At 37.2% G+C, this 20,012-nt stretch overlaps 1 protein-coding gene across 7 annotated transcripts in view; it reads left to right on the forward strand.

The window, feature by feature from the left end:
- Positions 1-20,012, forward strand: part of LOC307126551 (NACHT, LRR and PYD domains-containing protein 12-like) — a 156,921-nt gene that overhangs the window by 43,752 nt on the left and 93,157 nt on the right. For all 7 annotated transcript variants that reach the window (XM_079817139.1, XM_079817140.1, XM_079817141.1 and 4 more), the window contains 2 exons: positions 410-2,198; positions 2,354-2,527. In XM_079817139.1, coding sequence (XP_079673265.1) covers positions 410-2,198; positions 2,354-2,527 — 1,963 coding nt within the window. The remainder of the gene's footprint in view (positions 1-409; positions 2,199-2,353; positions 2,528-20,012) is intronic.

Below are 20,012 nucleotides of genomic sequence, written 5' to 3' on the forward strand. Positions count from 1 at the left end.
ACTTTTTAAATCTGAACACTGCCAGGTCAGGGGGGGGGGGGGGTTATTAATATTAAAACGGAGGTTAACTATGAGTGGCGAATGAACCCTTTCCTCTGTACTGAGTTTACAAATTAGGCATTAAAACATATATATATATATATATATATATATATATATATATATATATATATATGGATGCCTTTAATGCTTAAGGGTATTCACTTCCATGTGTGTAATATATTTATCAATGTGTAGTGAATTAAATGGAAGATCTGAGGCCTTGAGGCTGTAATACTTTCAATCAATTTAATTACAATATGTTGAATGAATTGTCAGATCATTAGATCACGCTGATGTGAAAGCTTTGTCATGTTTCTTTTTTTAAATGAAATATGTTTTATTTACTTACACCAATCTTTTATAACAGTGGAATTAATTCTGAAAACATTCTTGGGAACTCACAAAACCAACATGAAGAACAAAGCAGAGCGTATTTTTGAGTGCAAGAAAGAAAATGAAGTGCATCTCGAGGCTGTGTACACAGAATTGTTCATCACAGAGGGAGATATGAAAGGTGTCAATCAGGAACATGAGATTCTGAAGATTGATGATGCTTTCAAGAACAAACCAACACAGGACAAACCAATCCAATGCAATGATATATTTACATTATTAAGGGTGAAAAATAAGAAAAAGATTGTGCTGACCAAGGGAGTCGCTGGCGTCGGAAAAACTGTCTCTGTGCACAAGTTCATCCTGGACTGGGCAGAAGGAAAAGCCAATCAGGATATAGACTGTGTGTTCCTGCTTCCATTCCGAGAGATTAACTTAATGACAGATGAAGATTTCAGTCTCCATGAGCTTCTGCTGGAATTTTATCCTGAACTGGAGGGCCTGGAGAAATCAAAGTTATATAAGGAATATAAGCTAGCATTTATATTTGATGGACTTGATGAGAGTCGTCTGCCTTTGAATTTTAAAAGCAGAGCATTGAACAATGCTGAGAAAAAATCATCTGTAGACGTGCTGTTCACAAGTCTGGTCAAAGGGAAGCTGCTTCCATCAGCTCTCGTCTGGGTGACCTCACGACCAGCAGCAGCCAATCAGATCCCTCTTGAATATGTGGGTTTGTTCACAGAGGTGCGAGGATTCACTGACCAACAGAAGGACGAGTACTTCAGAAAGACAATCACAGATGAGACTCAGGCCTCCAGAATCATCTCACACATTAAGACGTCTCGTAGTCTCTTCATCATGTGCCACATTCCCGTGTTCTGCTGGATCACAGCCACCGTACTTCAGAATATTCTCAAGGATATCAAGAACACTACAGAGAACATCAGCACAACACTCACTGAAATGTACATCCACTTCCTGCGGATACAGATGGACATGAAGAACCAGAAGTACGATGAACAAGAAGAAAGAGAATGTGAAAAGAACCTGCAATCAAATAGTGAAATGATTTTTAAGTTAGCCAAGCTAGCATTTGAGCAGCTGAAGAAGGAAAACATTGTGTTCAATGAGGAAGATCTGAAAGCATGTGGTATTGAAGTGAAGAAAGACACTGAGTTCACAGGAATGATTGCTGAGATATTTAAGAAGGAGCATGGCCTTTATGCGAGAAAGGTCTTCTGCTTTGTGCATCTGAGTGCTCAAGAGTTCCTCGCTGCAGTGCATGTGTTCCTCTGCTACCTGAAGAAGGACATGCAGGAGCTGCAGTTTTTCTTTGATGAGCCCAAAGAAAATATCACATTACAGGAGCTACTGCAAGCGGCTGTTGATAAAGCAATGAAGAGTCAGAGAGGACATCTGGACCTGTTCCTGCGGTTTCTGATGGGAATTTCACTGGAATCCAGTCAAAACCTGCTCAAAGGCCTCCTCACACACACTGAAGACACCAAAGAGAGCATCACAAAAACAACTGAATACATTAAACAAAAACTACTCAGGGACATCTCAGATGAAGCTTCAGTCAACCTATTCTACTGCTTACTTGAGCTCAAGGATCATTCATTATATGAGGAAATCCAGAGATACCTCAGTTCAGATGCACATCCAGGAAGGAAACTCTCATCTTCAATGTGCACAGTGCTGGCCTATGTACTGCTGATGTCAGAGAAGGTGCTGGACGAGTTCAGCCCAAAGAGGTTCACGTCATCACGAGCTGGCTACACACAACTCCTTCCAGCTGTGAGATGCTGCAGAAAGGCCCTGTGAGTAATTTCACTGATCGCTGTTTAATCAAAGGTTTAATTCTACATCGCTAAACAACTGAATGTCAAAATACTGTGTGAAATATCTGGCTGTCCTGATTATGCAAAACACTAAACATCAGAAAATAATCTGGGTAAATGTTCTGTTTTGGCAGATTTGATGGCTGTGGTCTTGATGAAACATGCTGTGAAACTGTATCTTCAGCTCTACAATCATCAGACTCCCATCTGAGAGAGCTGGACCTGAGTAGCAATCACCTGAAGGATTCAGGAGTGAAGCTTCTTTCGGATGGACTGAAGAGTTCACACTGTCAACTGGACATACTGAGGTTTGACATTCACTCATTTACTATGTTCAAATGTGTTGGGAAGGATACTTTCAAAATGTATTTCGTTAAAGAATTCATGCCCAAAAATTTAATTTGTAACGTATTCCGTTACGTTACTCAATATTTCAATAACATAATTTATTCTGTAGCCTATGCTTTGCCCAACAAAAAGTTAATTGTGCTGGTAAATCGCGAGTTTCGGTCTGAATTGTTCCTGTTTTCTTGTTCTTGATTTGTTGTTCTTCTGTGTTTTAATAAATGTATGTTATCAGAATAATATACACAAATATTGATCTTTACATTGTTAGCCTCTTGTCTTACACTGTGAATTTAACTTAAATATTTAATTTTGTACAAGAAAACATTCCTTATTAATGAATTATTAGTATACAAGCCTATTGTAGTGTCTCATGAGATCGTCCTCATTGTCTCACAACTCTTGCTCCTGCACTGAAGCGGCAGTTTAACCTGATAAGCTTCATGAGCGCGTGCACGGGTTGAAGCGCTATTTTTAGCACGAGTGTAATGTTTGTTAATAGATTTAACGTAAAAAAACATCATTAATCTTGACAAACTATATATCATTCTAAAGGTCTAAACCTCAAGCATCGAGGACAGACCACTGTTTTTCATTGAAAAGCTTATAACGGCTGTATTTTTGCATCAATGTAAGCAATACACATCAACGATTTTATAAATAAAAACAGAGTACATACCTTTAGTGTCCTAATTACGAGCCACACACGCATCCATTGCAAACAATTCCAGAACGAATGGAAAGGTGAGGGTCCACTGAATAACATCCCATAGAGCATTTTAATCCAACGAAACAATAACGGTGTAATATTGATGGTTAATCCTTTGTTTACATCGCATTTCTGCGGAGCGAAGTATCATACTAGACTGTTATGCAATAAAATAATGCACCAAAAACAGTCTCCCGGTAGAATAAAGTGGCATGGGTTTAAAGCTTAGAATGTTACGAACAAAATCCAACTAACCCCACTCAAAAACATGCAAAGATAGCCGCGATATAGTCAAAAATATCCAACCATAGCGATCGTTTTATCTGATGTCATGACGTGCTCATCCAATGATAATGTCTGTTTATCTGGAGCCAATAAAAGCATTGAATCGTCATGACTGACAGAAAATGTAGCCAATGAGCACACGATTCCAACGAGACCTTGCATGTGTATGTTTGTCACATGGGCGTGAATATTTATTCATCTGAATGTGCCAATGTGGCGCTATCTCCGACGAGATGCTGCGAGCCTGACACCCATCTGACAGCTAAAAGCTAACGCGCTAGTAAACAAACAGAGGTCTCTTTGTAGTAACTGTTTGCTAATCTTACTAACTGGACGGAATGTATTATCCAATGGATCGTCAAAAGAAGTTTTTATTGTGCTGAAGATGCTTTATTTGAGCTCACTCGAAGCAGCGATGTGAAAAAGGAGAGTGAACACAGCGGTGACGGTGCTTGTTGACAGAGAAGTTGATCCAATAACATACCGGTGAGTTGCTATGTGTAGTTGTTTATGTATATTGAGAATGTGTGTGAGAATGTATGTATTTTATTGTTTCTGTGTGCTAGAAAAAATGCAATATACCAGTATGCATTATACATATGCTGATATTTTGCATTTTTCCTAGCACACATGGGGAAAAAGTATATAATTTTTCCCCATGTGTGTGTAAATAAAACATATATATATATATATATAACACATGTAATTGTTTATATATATATATATATATATATATATATATATATATATATATATATATATATATATATATATTGAGACTGTATTTATTTTATGTTTTTCCTGTGTGCTAGAAAAATTACAATATACCAGTATGCATTATACATATGCTGATATTTTGCATTTTTCCTAGCACACATGGGGAAAAAGTATATATAATTTTTCCCCATGTGTGTGTAAATAAAACATATATATATATATAACACATGTAATTGTTTATATATATATATATATATATATATATATATATATATATATATATATATATATATATATATATATATATATATATATATATATATATATATATATATATTGAGACTGTATTTATTTTATGTTTTTCCTGTGTGCTAGAAAAATTACAATATACCAGTATAGATTATACATATACTGATATTTAGCATTTTTTCTAGCACACACAGAAAAAAAAAATATATATATATATAATATATAAAATGCATTTTTTCCCCTGTGCTACAAAAACAAATTGACGAAAAAAGAAAAGTTCTGGACGGCCGACCATCTGTGTGATTGTTGAATGCTCACTGTTTCACCGGCCATTATATTGATTGTAGGACTGTGTGCGAATGTATGGGCCGCCGTCAATATGAATGCTCACTGTATAGCCGGCCGTTAGATTGATGCTTGGGCTGTGTGAGAATGTATGGGCCGCCGTCAATATGAATGCTGTCTAACCGACTGCCCATCAGTTTCATTGTTCATGGGATGGCCTGTAATTAGAGTGAATGATGACAGTGTGATTGTTGATTGAATGGGCAAACTATACAGAAATAGGACATGCAGTGCTAATTCTCATTCCTTTCCTTGCCATTCTACAGGCATCAGGTTGAGTCTTCAGATGAGCTATGGCATCCAAGCACCAGCCAACCAGCAGAAAAGAGAAGAACGCTTTCAGATTCTTCAAGATCTGCACTTGCTGTTGTAGACCTGAATCCGCCAGTAAAAGGCCAGTAAATGTTTTTTTTTTTTACATTTGCAAATTGTGTGTGTTTTTATAGCTATATATTTATATTATATTGTTATTTATATTACTAGTTATATTTATAGTTATTATACTTATATTACTTGTTGTATTTTCAGTTGCAAAGAAGTTTAGCTCTTTTTTATTAATATTTCATTTTTATTATATTTTTATAAGTTCTGTTGTACAAATAAATCACTAATACAAAGTCTTATGGTTCTGCCTATTATTTTATAGTTGAAAAAGCATTCAAGCATCATATATGATGGCTAAAACAGCTTGCAGTACACTTCATAACATTAGGTTATCAAGTCTCCTGTAGGTTTCTTGGCACCTGGACATATTCTTAGAAAAAAGCATGCAGGAACCCCATTTTTCATGATATCTTCGTCAAATTTTAAATATAAACTGATGAGACTTTTGCCTTTCAATTCATTAACTAACTGGATTCCTCCAGGCTTATTTTCATATATTTTTACATCAAATAATAAAGTGTTCATTGTAGCACAAATCATCTTCAAGACACTTCAACTTCTATAACTGTTTGTCTTTCTAAGTTTTTTTCTACTTTAATGTTTGGGTAATAAACTGTAAAGTGTCTTCTTTTTAAAGATGTCTAAATTGTGCATGTAGTGCAAATTGTTTAGCAACTGCAATTGTTTTAGTTGGGAGATGTCATTTCTGGGGATGTGCCTCAAGCAGGCGGAGGGAGAAATGGAACAGACATAGTCTTGGAAAAAAGCTTGCAGGAACCACATTTTTCATTATATCTTCCTCAAACTTGAAATATAAACTGATAAGTCGTGTGGCTTTCAATCCATAACTGAACTGGATTCCTCCAGGTCTATTTTCATATATTTTTACATGAAATAATACAACATTCTGTGTAGTGCAAATAATTTTTGAGGCATTTCAACTATTATAATTTTTTATCTGTTTGAGAATTATCAACTCTGATTGCTTTTTAGTAGAGTCCCAAGTGTCTTCTTTCCAAAGATACCTTAATTGTGCCTGTAGCACACTGTTCTCAGGAGCTATAATTGTTTTAATTCAGGTAGGTCGTTTTCAGCTGTGAGCCCCAAAGTGGGGTTGCAGTTTAACAGGTTAAGATAAACACAGACTAATAACTCTTGTCTGGTTATTACTTTTAAAGACAATTTGCCTTAGCCATAATGTCAAATCAAATGAAAGAATGAAGGTGATTCTGATAACACACATTTATTAAAACACAGAAGAACAACAAATCAAGAACAAGAAAACGGGAACAATTCAGACCGAAACTCGCGATTTACCAGAACAATTACCTTTTTGTTGTGCAAAGCATAGCAAAGGCTACAAAATAAATGATGTTATTGAAATATTGTTAGGTGGTTGTATAAACTACACGAAAGAACGTTTAAAGAACAAGTGCAAAATCAAAATTGATCAGCTCTGTAATGGATTGTGAAAAGTGCTTGTCCTATTGGAAAGCCAGTAATTAGTTGGGTGAGTAAAATAACGAAATTATAGTTTTTAAGTAGAAAATAATATTTATGTAAAGAGATACAGTCAAATAAAAATTACTTAAAAGTGCACAACTCTTCTTAAGTGGAAGAATATGGGGGTAGATTTGTTGCATTATTCCAAACAAATAGATTGTTATCCACAAATAAATGTAAAGAGATTCACAAAAATGAAATAAATTCACAAATAAATAGAATGAGATCCACAAATATATGCAGGAGTTTCACAAAAATGAATTAGATTCACAAATAAATACAATGACATTTGTGAATAAAAAAAATATCCACACATATGTTTTTATGTCACGAACACGACTCTGCCTTGCATTCATTTGTGAATCTCTTCCTGTGCATTTGTGAATCGCTTCCTCTGCATTTGTGGATCGCTTCTTGCACATTTGTAAATCGCAGCACAGCGCGTGGATTTTGAAACATTTCTAGCGTCTACACTCAAACAAATCCACAAATAGGTAGACTCCACCCACCGTCTACTTGAGCCAATCAGATAACGGCCATATTGTGCTGACTGCCATAGAGCTCTCACTAGTTCTAAACATCTCCGCGCTGTCAGTCTGTTTTAATAGGATTTAGCAGGATAGACAGCATTTTCACTGTATTTGCAGCGATTTCTGTGAAATATTAACACAATATGTGCATTGACTTCGATTAGGCTTTACAGTAGCATTTTATTCTGGGGAGAGATAAAGAAAAGACAACGTTAATCTTTTTTTGAGTGATCTGGTCATTTTATTTGGGTCATGACAGTACAACATGATATTACATCGTTGAGTATTGTAGTCAATCACGGGCATTTCTGTTGAAAATAATAACCAATCACCAGTGATGCCAGTAACGCGTTACTTAGTAACGCGTTACTCTAATTTGACCACTTTTTCCAGTAACGAGTAATCTAACGCGTTACTATTTCCAAACCAGTAATCAGATTAAAGTAACTTATCCAAGTCACTGTGAGTTACTTTTTTTGGTCATTTTCCTTAGTAAAAATATTTATTTTTGCTTTCTTGTTTAGTCTCAGCAGGGGTTTTCCTGCATAGAGAATTACGAGGCGGCCGCTCCGTCTGTCGACAAAACTCAAGACAGTCACTTCAGATTAGGCATGTCGTGATAATTAAATAATCATCAGAAATATATATTGTCACATTATCCTTCAGCAATCATTCTTAGTATATTATTATTTGCTAGTAGCCTACAAAGTAATCTAAAGCCATTCCATAGCTGAATGTCTTTCCTCCGCTGTAGCTGTCAATCATTCTTCATTCAGCAAAACTGCGCGTCGTTCGGTTACAGTCAGCAGTCAGCGGTAAAGCTCACTCCATATGATATATTCCCGTTATAATACTTGATATGTTGATAAAATAATTTATCTTCCCAGAGTTTATCTAGCGGTTTCTGAAAGATGTTGTGCTCGCTACTCGGGTGCCAACACAAGGACTATTAATTAGCATCACACGCACAAGAATTAAAAACTGTGAAGAAACAAATAATCAGTGAATGTTTGGACCGATAGGCTACATAGTAGACTAGGATATGTGGGCTCAACGCTCATCTTCTCTTTATGCCGTGGACTTTTCAATGTGCACTCGCGCTGCACTGCACACTCTGATTCCATGTTGCTTTAAGCGCATCATTCTGCACCCGGGATGCGCATAAGCACTTTGTTGCCACTCTGTTTTGAAGCGTTTCATATATTTTCATAGTTTTGTGCACTTAAAGATTATTAAAAAATATATTGTTCTCACGGATCGATCATATATTTGTTGTCCCTTTACAGAGCTGCACATTACGTTTACAATAAAATATAAATCTTGTAATTTTATATTATTTGTGTAGGCCCATATAATTATTTACATTCATATATAAATATAAATTAAAAATTAAATATAAATTGTTTTTCATAAATGTATTTAATAAGAACACAAAGTAATTTGTACCTTTTCATTAACATGTTTAGGGTTTTATGTTTAGTGTTTTATGTTTAGTAACATGTTTTATGTTTAGTGTTGGCAAAAACGTTTGTCATTTTTATGTTGAGGCTGCAGAGGTGTTGTCGGCAACTGATGAATGTAACTAATAAAGTAACTTGTAATCTAACTTAGTTACTTTTAAAATCAAGTTATCTGTAAAGTAACTTAGTTACTTTTAAAATCAAGTAATCTGTAAAGTAACTAAGTTACTTTTTCAAAGTAACTGTGGCAACACTGCCAATCACAGTGTTTCCCACACATAGACTAACTTTTTTTTAACGCTATTTAAAACGTTCAGCTGCATTTCCTTTCCCTGCTCTCCCTCCGTCTCTCTGTCACTCACGCGCGTCTCTCGCTCTCAAATTGCCAAACCTGCTTTTGATATGAAACAAAGTCTAAGCGTTTACATTTTTTTAAGTTTTAAAACGAAATTCAAACAATAAAAAGTGGTGTGACACTAATTAGTAAAGTCAGAGGCGTTGAAAAACTACCTGCTCTTATCTCCCAGCGGTCACATGGTTCATGGAGCTCTCAGACGCTTTTGACTGAAAGATCTCAGAGAATCTAAAAACTGTTGAAATGACAGATAGCATCTGGATATAGTAGCTGTTGCAGTGGTGCTCACGTTATCTAACTGAAGTCTAACGATATATTATATAACACTAAACATTACCTCTAACGTGCTTCACAAAATACATCTTCTATCAAAATTCCTGAGAGGTCAACTAATGTCATAAAATCTCAAAATATGCAGTAATTTCATCAGTTTGCCAGGAGTGTGCTTGAGATAACCTACACTGAAATGAATGGGGTTCAGGGTTCAATGCTGGAACTATTATTGGTCACTCCATGACACTCTTTAAGTCTATGGGAGTGGTAACTAACGGCTCTGGACAAAACGTGATTGGTTGGAGCGAGAATGTGCTACGATTGGTCAGCACAATATGGCCGTTATCTGATTGGCTCAAGTAGACGGTGGGTGGAGTCTACCTATTTGTGGATTTGTTTGAGTGTAGACGCTAGAAATGTTTCAAAATCCACGCGCTGTGCTGCGATTTACAAATGTGCAAGAAGCGATCCACAAATGCAGAGGAAGCGATTCACAAATGCACAGGAAGAGATTCACAAATGAATACAAGGCAGAGTCGTGTTCGTGACATAAAAACATATGTGTGGATATTTTTTTTATTCACAAATGTCATTGTATTTATTTGTGAATCTAATTCATTTTTGTGAAACTCCTGCATATATTTGTGGATCTCATTCTATTTATTTGTGAATTTATTTCATTTTTGTGAATCTCTTTACATTTATTTGTGGATAACAATCTATTTGTTTGGAATAATGCAACAAATCTACCCCCATAGAAGAAAGCTACGTTTTCCCCTTTCACGTGCAAACTATTGGAAAGACCGGATAAGTCATTAGTTGGGTTGTTAGTAAAATAACAAAATGATAATTTTTAAATAGAAAATAATATTTATGTAAAGAGATAGGCCTACAGTAAAATAAAAATTTAAGTGGAAGGAAACTTTTCCCCTCACGGGCAACCTATAGGGCGGATGAGTAGTTGGGTTTTTAAAATAGCCTAACGAAGTTATAGTTTTAAATAGAAAATAATATTTATGTAAAGAGATAGTAAAATATAGAAACTCTTTTAAGTTCTTCAAGCCTTCTCGGGTATTTTCACAATAATAAAGCGCTGATTGACATAGACTTTATCACTATAGTACAGGGCTCCAGACAAAAATATCAATTACGGAGGCATTGGCTCCTATAAGGGAAAAACCTAGGCGCCAAATAATTTTTTCAAGTGCCACAAAAGAATAAACACATTTTAATTTTTCATGTGCAATTATATGGGCGGTGCTGAATTTCATTTTTGGCTTCTTCCATTCTTTCTCATTAAGACAACAGGTTAAGTAAAACATCTTTTTTTGTGTCTTTTTTGCCTGTGTAGAACTGAAACAACTTAAATCTATGCGGCTCTTAACATTTTAACAACACCACACACACACAGAGCGATTTTCACAGTTTTCTCCACTATAGGCTTTATTAATTTATTGTCATATACATAGAGCGCTTCACAGCTGTTACACATCACATAGGCTACCCAACACTTGATTTGTCTTGTTAAACTACTTCACTAAAACGCTCCCACATTTTACTTTACGTTATTTCCTGCCTTTTGTTAATTTGGTAAATTTGGCAAATTAGAACCTGAAGAAAAAAGTTTTGAACATGTTGATATTTCCAATCACTATGTTGGACAATTCTTATCAGAATCATTTCTATTAAGTTAGTGTATATTTTTTTAGGTAAAACTGTTAAATTTTTAAGCAATATCTCATGTAGGATTTTTCCTTTGCGTTATATATACTGTCCACTAGGAGGTGCTCTAAGCATATCTTATCCTTGATTTGTTTTCCCTGAATAGACGCTGGTTTTGAAAGTGAAAGAGTGATGCACGTTCGTTGCGTTTTACAGTGAAATGAGAGTTCCGTGTCTTTAATAATATCCACACATTAATTATTTATCTCTCATCCACCCGTAATTATTTACAATGTTATGATCCGCTCATCACAAACACACTCAAAAATATCCATGCACACACATACATCCGCTTAACTTATAAGCATGATCAAAAACATCCGTGATCTTATTTTTCCTTCAGATAACAAGTTAAGAGAGCCAACAATGCAAAGGAAGAAAGGAATTTTATTCAGTATTTAAAATAGCCCGTCGGGCAGGGCGGTGATACGTTTTGCTTATTCCTGTGAAGTTAAGGCAGTAACAGAAAAGTTTAATAAGAGTAAAATATATTGAGAATAAGTATCAGTATCAATTAAAAACGAGAATTGTTACTGATTAGTTGGCGTCCACACAGCCTTCCTGCACTTTTACAAGTAGAGTACTTGGATATTCATTCATTGACACGTCTCTGTCGCTTTCTATCTCTCTCTGGCTGGCACAGCCGTCAGTGTTGTTGCTTGATAGAGATGAGGGCTTTGAAAAAGCATATTTTCCGTTTTGACATCCGTTTCTGACGCGTATTTTGACGCTCCGTATTTTTTCCTGTAACTTTGCTGCGCGTCGTCTCATTTTATTACGTCAACACACAACAAGACTGGTCACCAATGGCGATCTCAGCAAAAAATATCACTCGCAAATTAATATTTTTGGTCACAAATGCGACCGTTTTAGTCGCAGTCTGGAGCCCTGCTATTGATTCATTCTGTGATAAGAAGCCACATCAGCTCACAAACACTCGACTGACTATATGAAGGGAGTTAAAACGTGTTATTAAACGTTGTACTTTGTAGGACAACAGGTTCATGAACGCTTCGTTTTACTAGTTGAAGATTTTTGACGCGTGATGGTTTTTAAACTCGCAGCATTTATATAACTGATCACAGAGCCGCTCTTCACTGACGCTGCACAGTTATATTTCGTTCTCCATTCTCTTTCTTTAATGTGAAATGCTGTTTTAATTTCCAAGATATAAACGCGTTCTTGCCCTGGCTCTGTTGTTCTCTGTTGTCTACCTCTAGCTCCCGCTGCTCCTCTTCCGACTCCATTGTGATCAAGCAAAGCATTGTGCGTTTTCATATTGGGGCGTTCTGGGAAATGCATAGAGTCGTCTTAATTTATTTAGAGAGTAAAACAGAGAAGTATCGTAATGTAATCCATTGATTTCAACAATGTACCTGTATTCTAAATACCAACTATTTAAACTGTAACGGAATACAGTAACTCATAATTTGTATTCTGAATACGTAACGCCGGTACATGTATTCTGTTACTCCCCAACACTGTTCATAACTGACTAGCAGATATTTTCCCCAGTCTATATTGTAGCATGGATGTATGAGTGGCATTTTCTCCAAGCACACAAGGCTGACAAAAAGAACATGCATAAATGAGAAAATAAAGTGTGGACATGGTTGATGTTAAAGTTAGTTACATTAACATTTAATCATTTAGCAGACGTTTTTTTCCAAAGTGACTTACAAATGAGGAAAGCAATAAAAGCAACTAAACAAACAAGGGCAACAGCATGCAAGTGCTGTAACAAGTCTCAGTTAATCTAGTGGAGTACACTAAAGTGACCAGATTATCTATTAATTAAAAACGGGGACAATATATTTGTGAATGTTTTTTGTTGTCGTTGTTGTTGTGGGCTCCCTATATTATTATTAACATTAATAATTATTATGATTTAGTTTGATTATTACGATTTTTGGTCTGGTTTTAATACAATTCACCGCACCCGCAAAAACAAAACAAAAAAACTATCAAACAATGAAAACAGTTAATAGTAAACATTCTAAATCACAAGCCGTTCAAAACAATATTATAACATGACTTAACAAAAACACATTACAAATATAAAACAACATAAATATGATAATAAATAAAACTATTTAACAAATATAATTGTATTTAATACTTTCATTTTCACAAGTTTATACTGTATAAATTACTTTTTTACTTCATAGGTTTTGTTACATTTGTGCTTGAAAATAACTCTTACTATCTTTAATTGCTCTTGTTATTTTGCATTTTAGGCTTATTTTAAGCATGTGTTTAAGTATGTGTATTCTGCACATGTATTTGTTGCAAGTGTAATTGTTTAATTTTTTTTATATTTATAGTTCAAATGTGGGATGATCACTGCGTTGTGACTGCGGAACTTTTGGGTACAAAACAATCCCGCACCTGTTGAGGCCCTGTTATAAAGCACAGACAAACAGTATTACTTTAATGTATATGCTGGTTTTTTTAACTAGTTGTAAAACGGGGACATTTCCGGGGACAGCTCCAGTTGGGGACAGAACACCAAAAACCAGGGACTGTCCCCGGAAAACGAGGGCGTCTGGTCACCCTAGAGTACAGTACACATACACTTTTTTTTACAAAGTGTACAGTTACATCACTTGCCCAACACGGCACCGTATATAAAATAATTTAGAGCAGTTGGAGAACAGACACTTTTTTACAATTAAAAACTGAAAGCATCTGTTCAATGCAGTGTGAGTCAGATTTCTCCTCGCGTCACACATTTCGCCTTCACTTTTGACTGTCAAGAGGATGGCGGAAAATTTGGTTTCAAAGCAAAATGTAAAAGTTTGGATTCAAACCATCCATCCATCCATCCATCCATCCATCATCTTCCGCTTATCCGGGGCCGGGTCGCGGGGGCAACAGTCTAAGCAGAGACGCCCAGACTTCCCTCTCCCTAGCCACTTCCTCTAGCTCTTCCGGGGGAACCCTGAGGCGTTCCCAGGCCAGCCGGGAGACATAGTCCCTCCAGCGTGTCCTAGGTCTTCCCCGGGGCCTCCTCCCGGTGGGACGTGCCTGGAACACCTCCCTGGGCAGGCGTCCAGGAGGCATCCGATATAGATGCCCGAGCCACCTCAGCTGGCTCCTCTCGATGTGGAGGAGCAGCGGCTCTACTCCGAGTTCCTCCCGAGTGACCGAGCTCCTCACCCTATCTCTAAGGGAGCGCCCAGCCACCCTACGGAGAAAGCTCATTTCGGCCGCCTGTATCCGGGATCTTGTCCTTTCGGTCATGACCCACAGCTCATGACCATAGGTGAGGGTAGGAACGTAGATTGACCGGTAAATCGAGAGCTTTGCCTTGCAGCTCAGCTCCTTCTTCACCACGACAGACCGGTACATCGACCGCATTACTGCAGAAGCTGCACCGATCCGTCTGTCAATCTCCCGTTCCATCCTTCCCTCACTCGTGAACAAGACCCCAAGATACCTGTCCAGGTATCTTGGGCAGATTCCGTGTCCAGAGATCGGGTCGTCGGGGGCCTCGCCCTCGACTGCTGCCCGATTCACAAAGCACCGGCCCCTTACGCTCCCTCCTGCAGGTGGTGAGCCCACAGGAGGGCGGCCCCACGTCACTCCTTCGGGCTGAGCCCGGCCGGACCCCATGGGGGGAGGCCCGGCCACCAGGCGCTCGCATACGAGCCCCAACCCCGGGCCTGGCTCCAGGGTGGGGCCCCGGCTGCGCCATGCCGGGCGACGTCACGGTCCTTGGTCTGATTGTGGTCATAAGGGTTTGTGAACTGTTCTTGGTCTGGCCCGTCACCAAGGACCTGTTTGCCTTGGGAGACCAGCCCCAGACAACATAGCTCCCAGGATCATTCGGGTACTCAAACCTCTCCACCACGATAAGGTGACAGTTCAAGGAGAGGTGGATTCAAACCTAATGCTAATAACCTGCAAAGGATTAGTTTTGTTTTTCTAGTTATTGTTTCTTTAAATTCAGAATAATAATGAACCCACCATTCAAGCAATTGCAGCTAATTTGAAAGCGAAAGTAAAATGCACACAAAATGTGTCCAATGGCGTGGAGCTGAGCAAGCATTTTCAGTTAATTCCTATGGAAACTTGTCTTCCATAGGACTTAATTGAAACTGCTCACTCTGCTCCACACCATAATGAATGCCCGTGCAGCTGTGCGTGAATTTTAATAATAGAGATAAAATTTTAAAAATAACTATATTGTTATTTATTAATATGTTAATTATTATTAATAAAAAAATTGGAGCAAAAGATGCATCATGAATCGCTTTATAATCAAATCATTACCCTCTGAATTGTAATCGAATTGTGAGGCAAGTGAAGACTCACACCTCTATTACTTTTCCAATTCCAATTATTTCCAATGAAATCTTTCCCAAATTTCCGATTTTCATTAAGTGATTCTCATTAACGGTTTGTTTCAATGAACATTGTTTCATGTCATAATTACAATTTTAAAACATATTCCCTTTCCTTGTGCATTTGACCTCCCGAAACTACCAGTGTCGCGGAGTGGGCGTGTTATGGATACGTGGTGTAGTCATAGACGCGGCGCGCAGTAGGCAGTTGTTTGCATCGGCGCATTTCTAGAGTGAGCTGAAATGGCAAGAGTGCACATAAATTTGGTAAATAAATATAAACTACATTTATTTACACATCACACAACTATTTGCAACACAACAGAGGCTGGCTTTGCTTGATTTGTTTCTCTGGATTTTGTTGCTTTTAAGAAAAAAAACTGTTTAGGATTGTCACCTTCTCTGTTCCTCTTCAACATTTTTTTTAAGTTACTACATGGAGCTTGCATGTACGTTTTTTGGAATATATCAGGGCTCAATACTAAGGATGTTTTCTACTGGTTCAAATTTGTACTTGCCCTGCCAAAATTTTCACTGGCCCCACATCAAAAAAGTAATAAATAAAATAAAATAAAATAGACTAACCCTTATTAAAAGTTATTCAGTCAAGAGCAGTTAGTGATTTATTTGTCTTTTGTTATCTTGATATTTATATAGCCATTGACGCTATTACGCATCTCCAAAAGACGAAGCAGAAATTACCAATATCTTATCTCAGCAGGTGCATGTGTAAAATAATGCGATCATCAACATTAGGAAGCCTATAAATCAAAACTGCCTAATGTTACTAAATGAAATATCGACCCAGGACGAGCTATAGGGCTGGGAAGCTTTGGGGGTGTTGCTGAGCTCGATCTACTCCATCTGTGTTTGATCATCGTTCTGAATCACATCCGGACGTAACGTCAGTCTTTTACAAAAATGTGATTTTCTCCGCCTTATGCTCAAAATGTTGCTTTTTCATGAAACTTGCAACATTTCAAGTGTTGATTAAAAAAAGACTGCATGAAGCTAGAATAAAACAGAGGCTCTGTGGGCCATGAAACTTGTGAAAATGACCAAAAACTCTGGCAGTGACTGGCAAATTTCATGTTTACGTTTACTTAAGACATAATCGACTATGTTTAGGATGATACTTGACAAGATAGGCATTTTGTACACATCATTTTGTGTGAATTTGTGCACGCTGTGAGATGCGTGGGCGCTTAGGATGTGTTTTGGTGCGCTTCATGAGTACCAAACCAAGAGACACTTTCTCGTCTATGTGCGCTTGAATCTTTAAATTGGCATGGCTAAAAAATGTGCAAATTATCAACTTCCGTGAAGATGCACCACTGGCACGTGACAGTTGCGGCAACTGGCCAGAGTGTCTTCCACACTGGCACCGGACCATCGGGCTGTTATTGTCGACCTTAATGACGAATATTTTTTGTCATTCTTTCAGGCGGGCTGCCCCCCCAAAACAATGGTAGGGGAAACACTGGCATAGATGAGTTATGAACTTAACCCTCAGGAGTTGACCCTGAGGCTTTTTTGTGGCCTCTGAGATGTTTTGACATGCCCTGACACAGTTCCTCATAACATTTTATGGCTAAAGTCTGATTACACTGTATTTCGCACTAGGGTTGTGCCGATGGACGATATCATCAAGACATTTAAGCTATGTTTGATTATACACTGCCAGAGAAAGCGAAAGTAAAATCGCCTGTGTGTGTGTGTGTGTGTGTGTGTGTGTGTGTGTGTGTGTGTGTGTGTGTAATGCGCTTTTCAAATAAACTTAACGTGCCGTACCAAGTCTAATAACAAGCACAAACTGTGTTAAATAAATGTTGAAGTAAAAAGGTAGCCTATTCGTCTTACAGTGTTTTTCTACTTTCCCACAGTAAAGGACGTTAATGGGTATATTAGACTTAATTATAAACAAGCGAAAGGAAGAAACATTTATAATTCCCTGTGAAAACGGGTGCGACGTGAGTGAAGATTTGAGAAAAGAAACGAGATATATGTCCATGTCCAGTGGGATAAAATGGACTAACGTTAGGCCTATTGTTAAAATTCACAGAAATCGCTAAATAGAATGGCTGCGATGTAACATTTATCTGTGAATTTATTTCCTTTGTAAACAAAGCTTTGTGCTTCACTCCCGTGGTATTATTCACGTAAAACAGCATTAACATACAAAACACTGGGTTTATAACGAAATTATAGTTTTGAAGTAGAAAATAGTATTTATGTAAAGAGATATATTAAAATAAAAAAAGTGCACAACTCTTCTTAAGTGGAAGGAAGCGACTTTTTTCCCTCACGTGCAACCTAGCGCGGATGAGTCATTATTTGGGTTAGTAAAATAACGAAATGATATAGTTTTTAAGTAGAAAATAGTATTTATGTAAAGAGATAGTAAAATACCGATATAGTAAATTATATATTTTTATTTTTAAAAAAACGACGATATCATCGTCCATCACGATGTTTTACTGTAAACATTGTCAACTGCCAATTTAGGAGACATCGCCAAACCCTATTTAGCACAAACATGCAGTCCAGGGGCCTCATGTATAACATTTTCCATAGATTTCATCCTAAAAGTGTGCGTAAGCACAAAAGCTAGATTTTGCGTTTGTACAAAAGTTTTCAGATTTATAAAACCATGCGTACACCAGAACCTGTGCAAAATTCCCTTTATGAATAAACAGATTGTGCTTACATGCATCTCCATCCCGTCTCCTCCCTGAAATAACCCTATGTGGCTGACCTGTAATGTTGCCTGAACCCGTTTGTTGGCCAGAGGAGAACTGGCACCGCGACTGAGCCTGGTTTCTCCCAAGGTTTTTTTTTGTCCATCCTGCCACCAGATGGAGTTTTGGTTCCTTGCCACCGTCACCTCTTCCCTTTGGTTTGCTTAGTTGGGAACACAACTATTTTACTGATCTGCCCACATTGTCACTGTATGATAATTGAACTTAACTGATGACGTCACTGTTTTCTCCAGAGCGGCTGTACAGCCGAATCAAATTATTTTAAACAATCTACATTGTAAAAAGCACTATATAAATAAAGGTGACTTGACTATGGAGCTTACAACACCTAGTTTTACTATGCATAACATCATCTGCATATCATTTCCATGCACATTCCCATCCACGTTGTGATGCCATATTTAAGACATTAGGGAAATATGACTACATCAGTATGTCCACTGAAGGCAAGTTCATTTGAACCCATGTGCAGTGATCTTGGCTTGACTGAAATGCATAAATTGACCAACAGTAGAATAACACAAACACTGCTAGACAAGAGACTTTAGAAACATGAAGCCTATTTATACACACAAGACTAATGAGCAAACAAGGGACACCTGTGAACAATTAAACAATGATTCAATGACAAACAGAGCAGAGTATCATATGACAAGACAAACAGGTGCAGGCAGTGGTGGAAAGAGTACTGAAAAAGCATACTCAAGTAAAAGTACTGTTACTTGTCAAAAAATGTAGTGCAAGTAGAGTAAAAGTACCTGTCCTAAATACTACTCAAAGTAGGAGTAAAAAGTAGCCCTTTTAAAAGTACTCAAGAGCAGTTAGTGAGTATAGTAGTGAGTATTATGCTATGAATGTTATTCCACCTTATACCCTGCAAATTAAAAATGTAGCTTACACTTTTATGGATGTTTCTAAGTAAGAACAAAAAACAAGAGATCACCAACAGTATTTCAGTATTTCTCCAAGTTTTATTTTTGACTGTTAGCGCTAAAAATACAGCCATGGAATATTTGAGAAAGCAACCAATAATCTGGTAACATTTATAACAACCATTCTGTAGAGGTTTTCTTGTGGTTAATTAAAAAAGGTTGCAAAGAGTTGTAAATTAACAATTTTACGTTAAAAAACTTTCTTTTCAAGATGCATGTACTGCTTTAATTTCAATGGATGTTTTCTCTGTAAAATGAATACACTTCAGAAATCAGAATCATTATTCACAACTGATTATTTTTGCTTGCAATTAAAAAAAAGAAACCTGATTTAAATACAGAAAGCGGTTAAAAGGTTAATGCGTTTACATGCTGGGCGAAATCGATGTAAGGGACATAAATCTAGCAGTGACGATCAGTTAATGCCTAATGCACTGAAGCCTGGCAAACAATCAAGCTAAATTTTCAGTGTTTCCAGCAGATGGCACCGCGAGCTCAATACGCTAACAGAATACGGACCATTTGTGCATGTATTAGAAAATGTAATATTCTGCAGTTTATTTTTAGGAATTGTTTAAGGCAATTTCACGATTTCAGTCATCATACAGCAACCAGCAAGAATCCCCTTTCATAAAGTGCGCGTGCCTCTCACTCTAGGCTGGATGCTATCATTGATTTGACTGAAGTCACAGGACTGATTATTCATCTTAGCCAATCACGTTGATAAGAAAAAAATAGACATAATGTATTGACGGCAGGTTTAGGGAAAATAGCACAGTAAAAGTACCGATACAGCACTTAAAATGTACTCAAGTAAAAGTACACTGTTTTAAAACGACTTAATAAAGTACAATTCCTGAGAAAAACAACTTAATTACA

This window comes from Gobio gobio (genome assembly GCF_949357685.1).
Source record: "Gobio gobio genome assembly, chromosome: 5".
NCBI classification, from domain to species: domain Eukaryota; kingdom Metazoa; phylum Chordata; class Actinopteri; order Cypriniformes; family Gobionidae; genus Gobio; species Gobio gobio.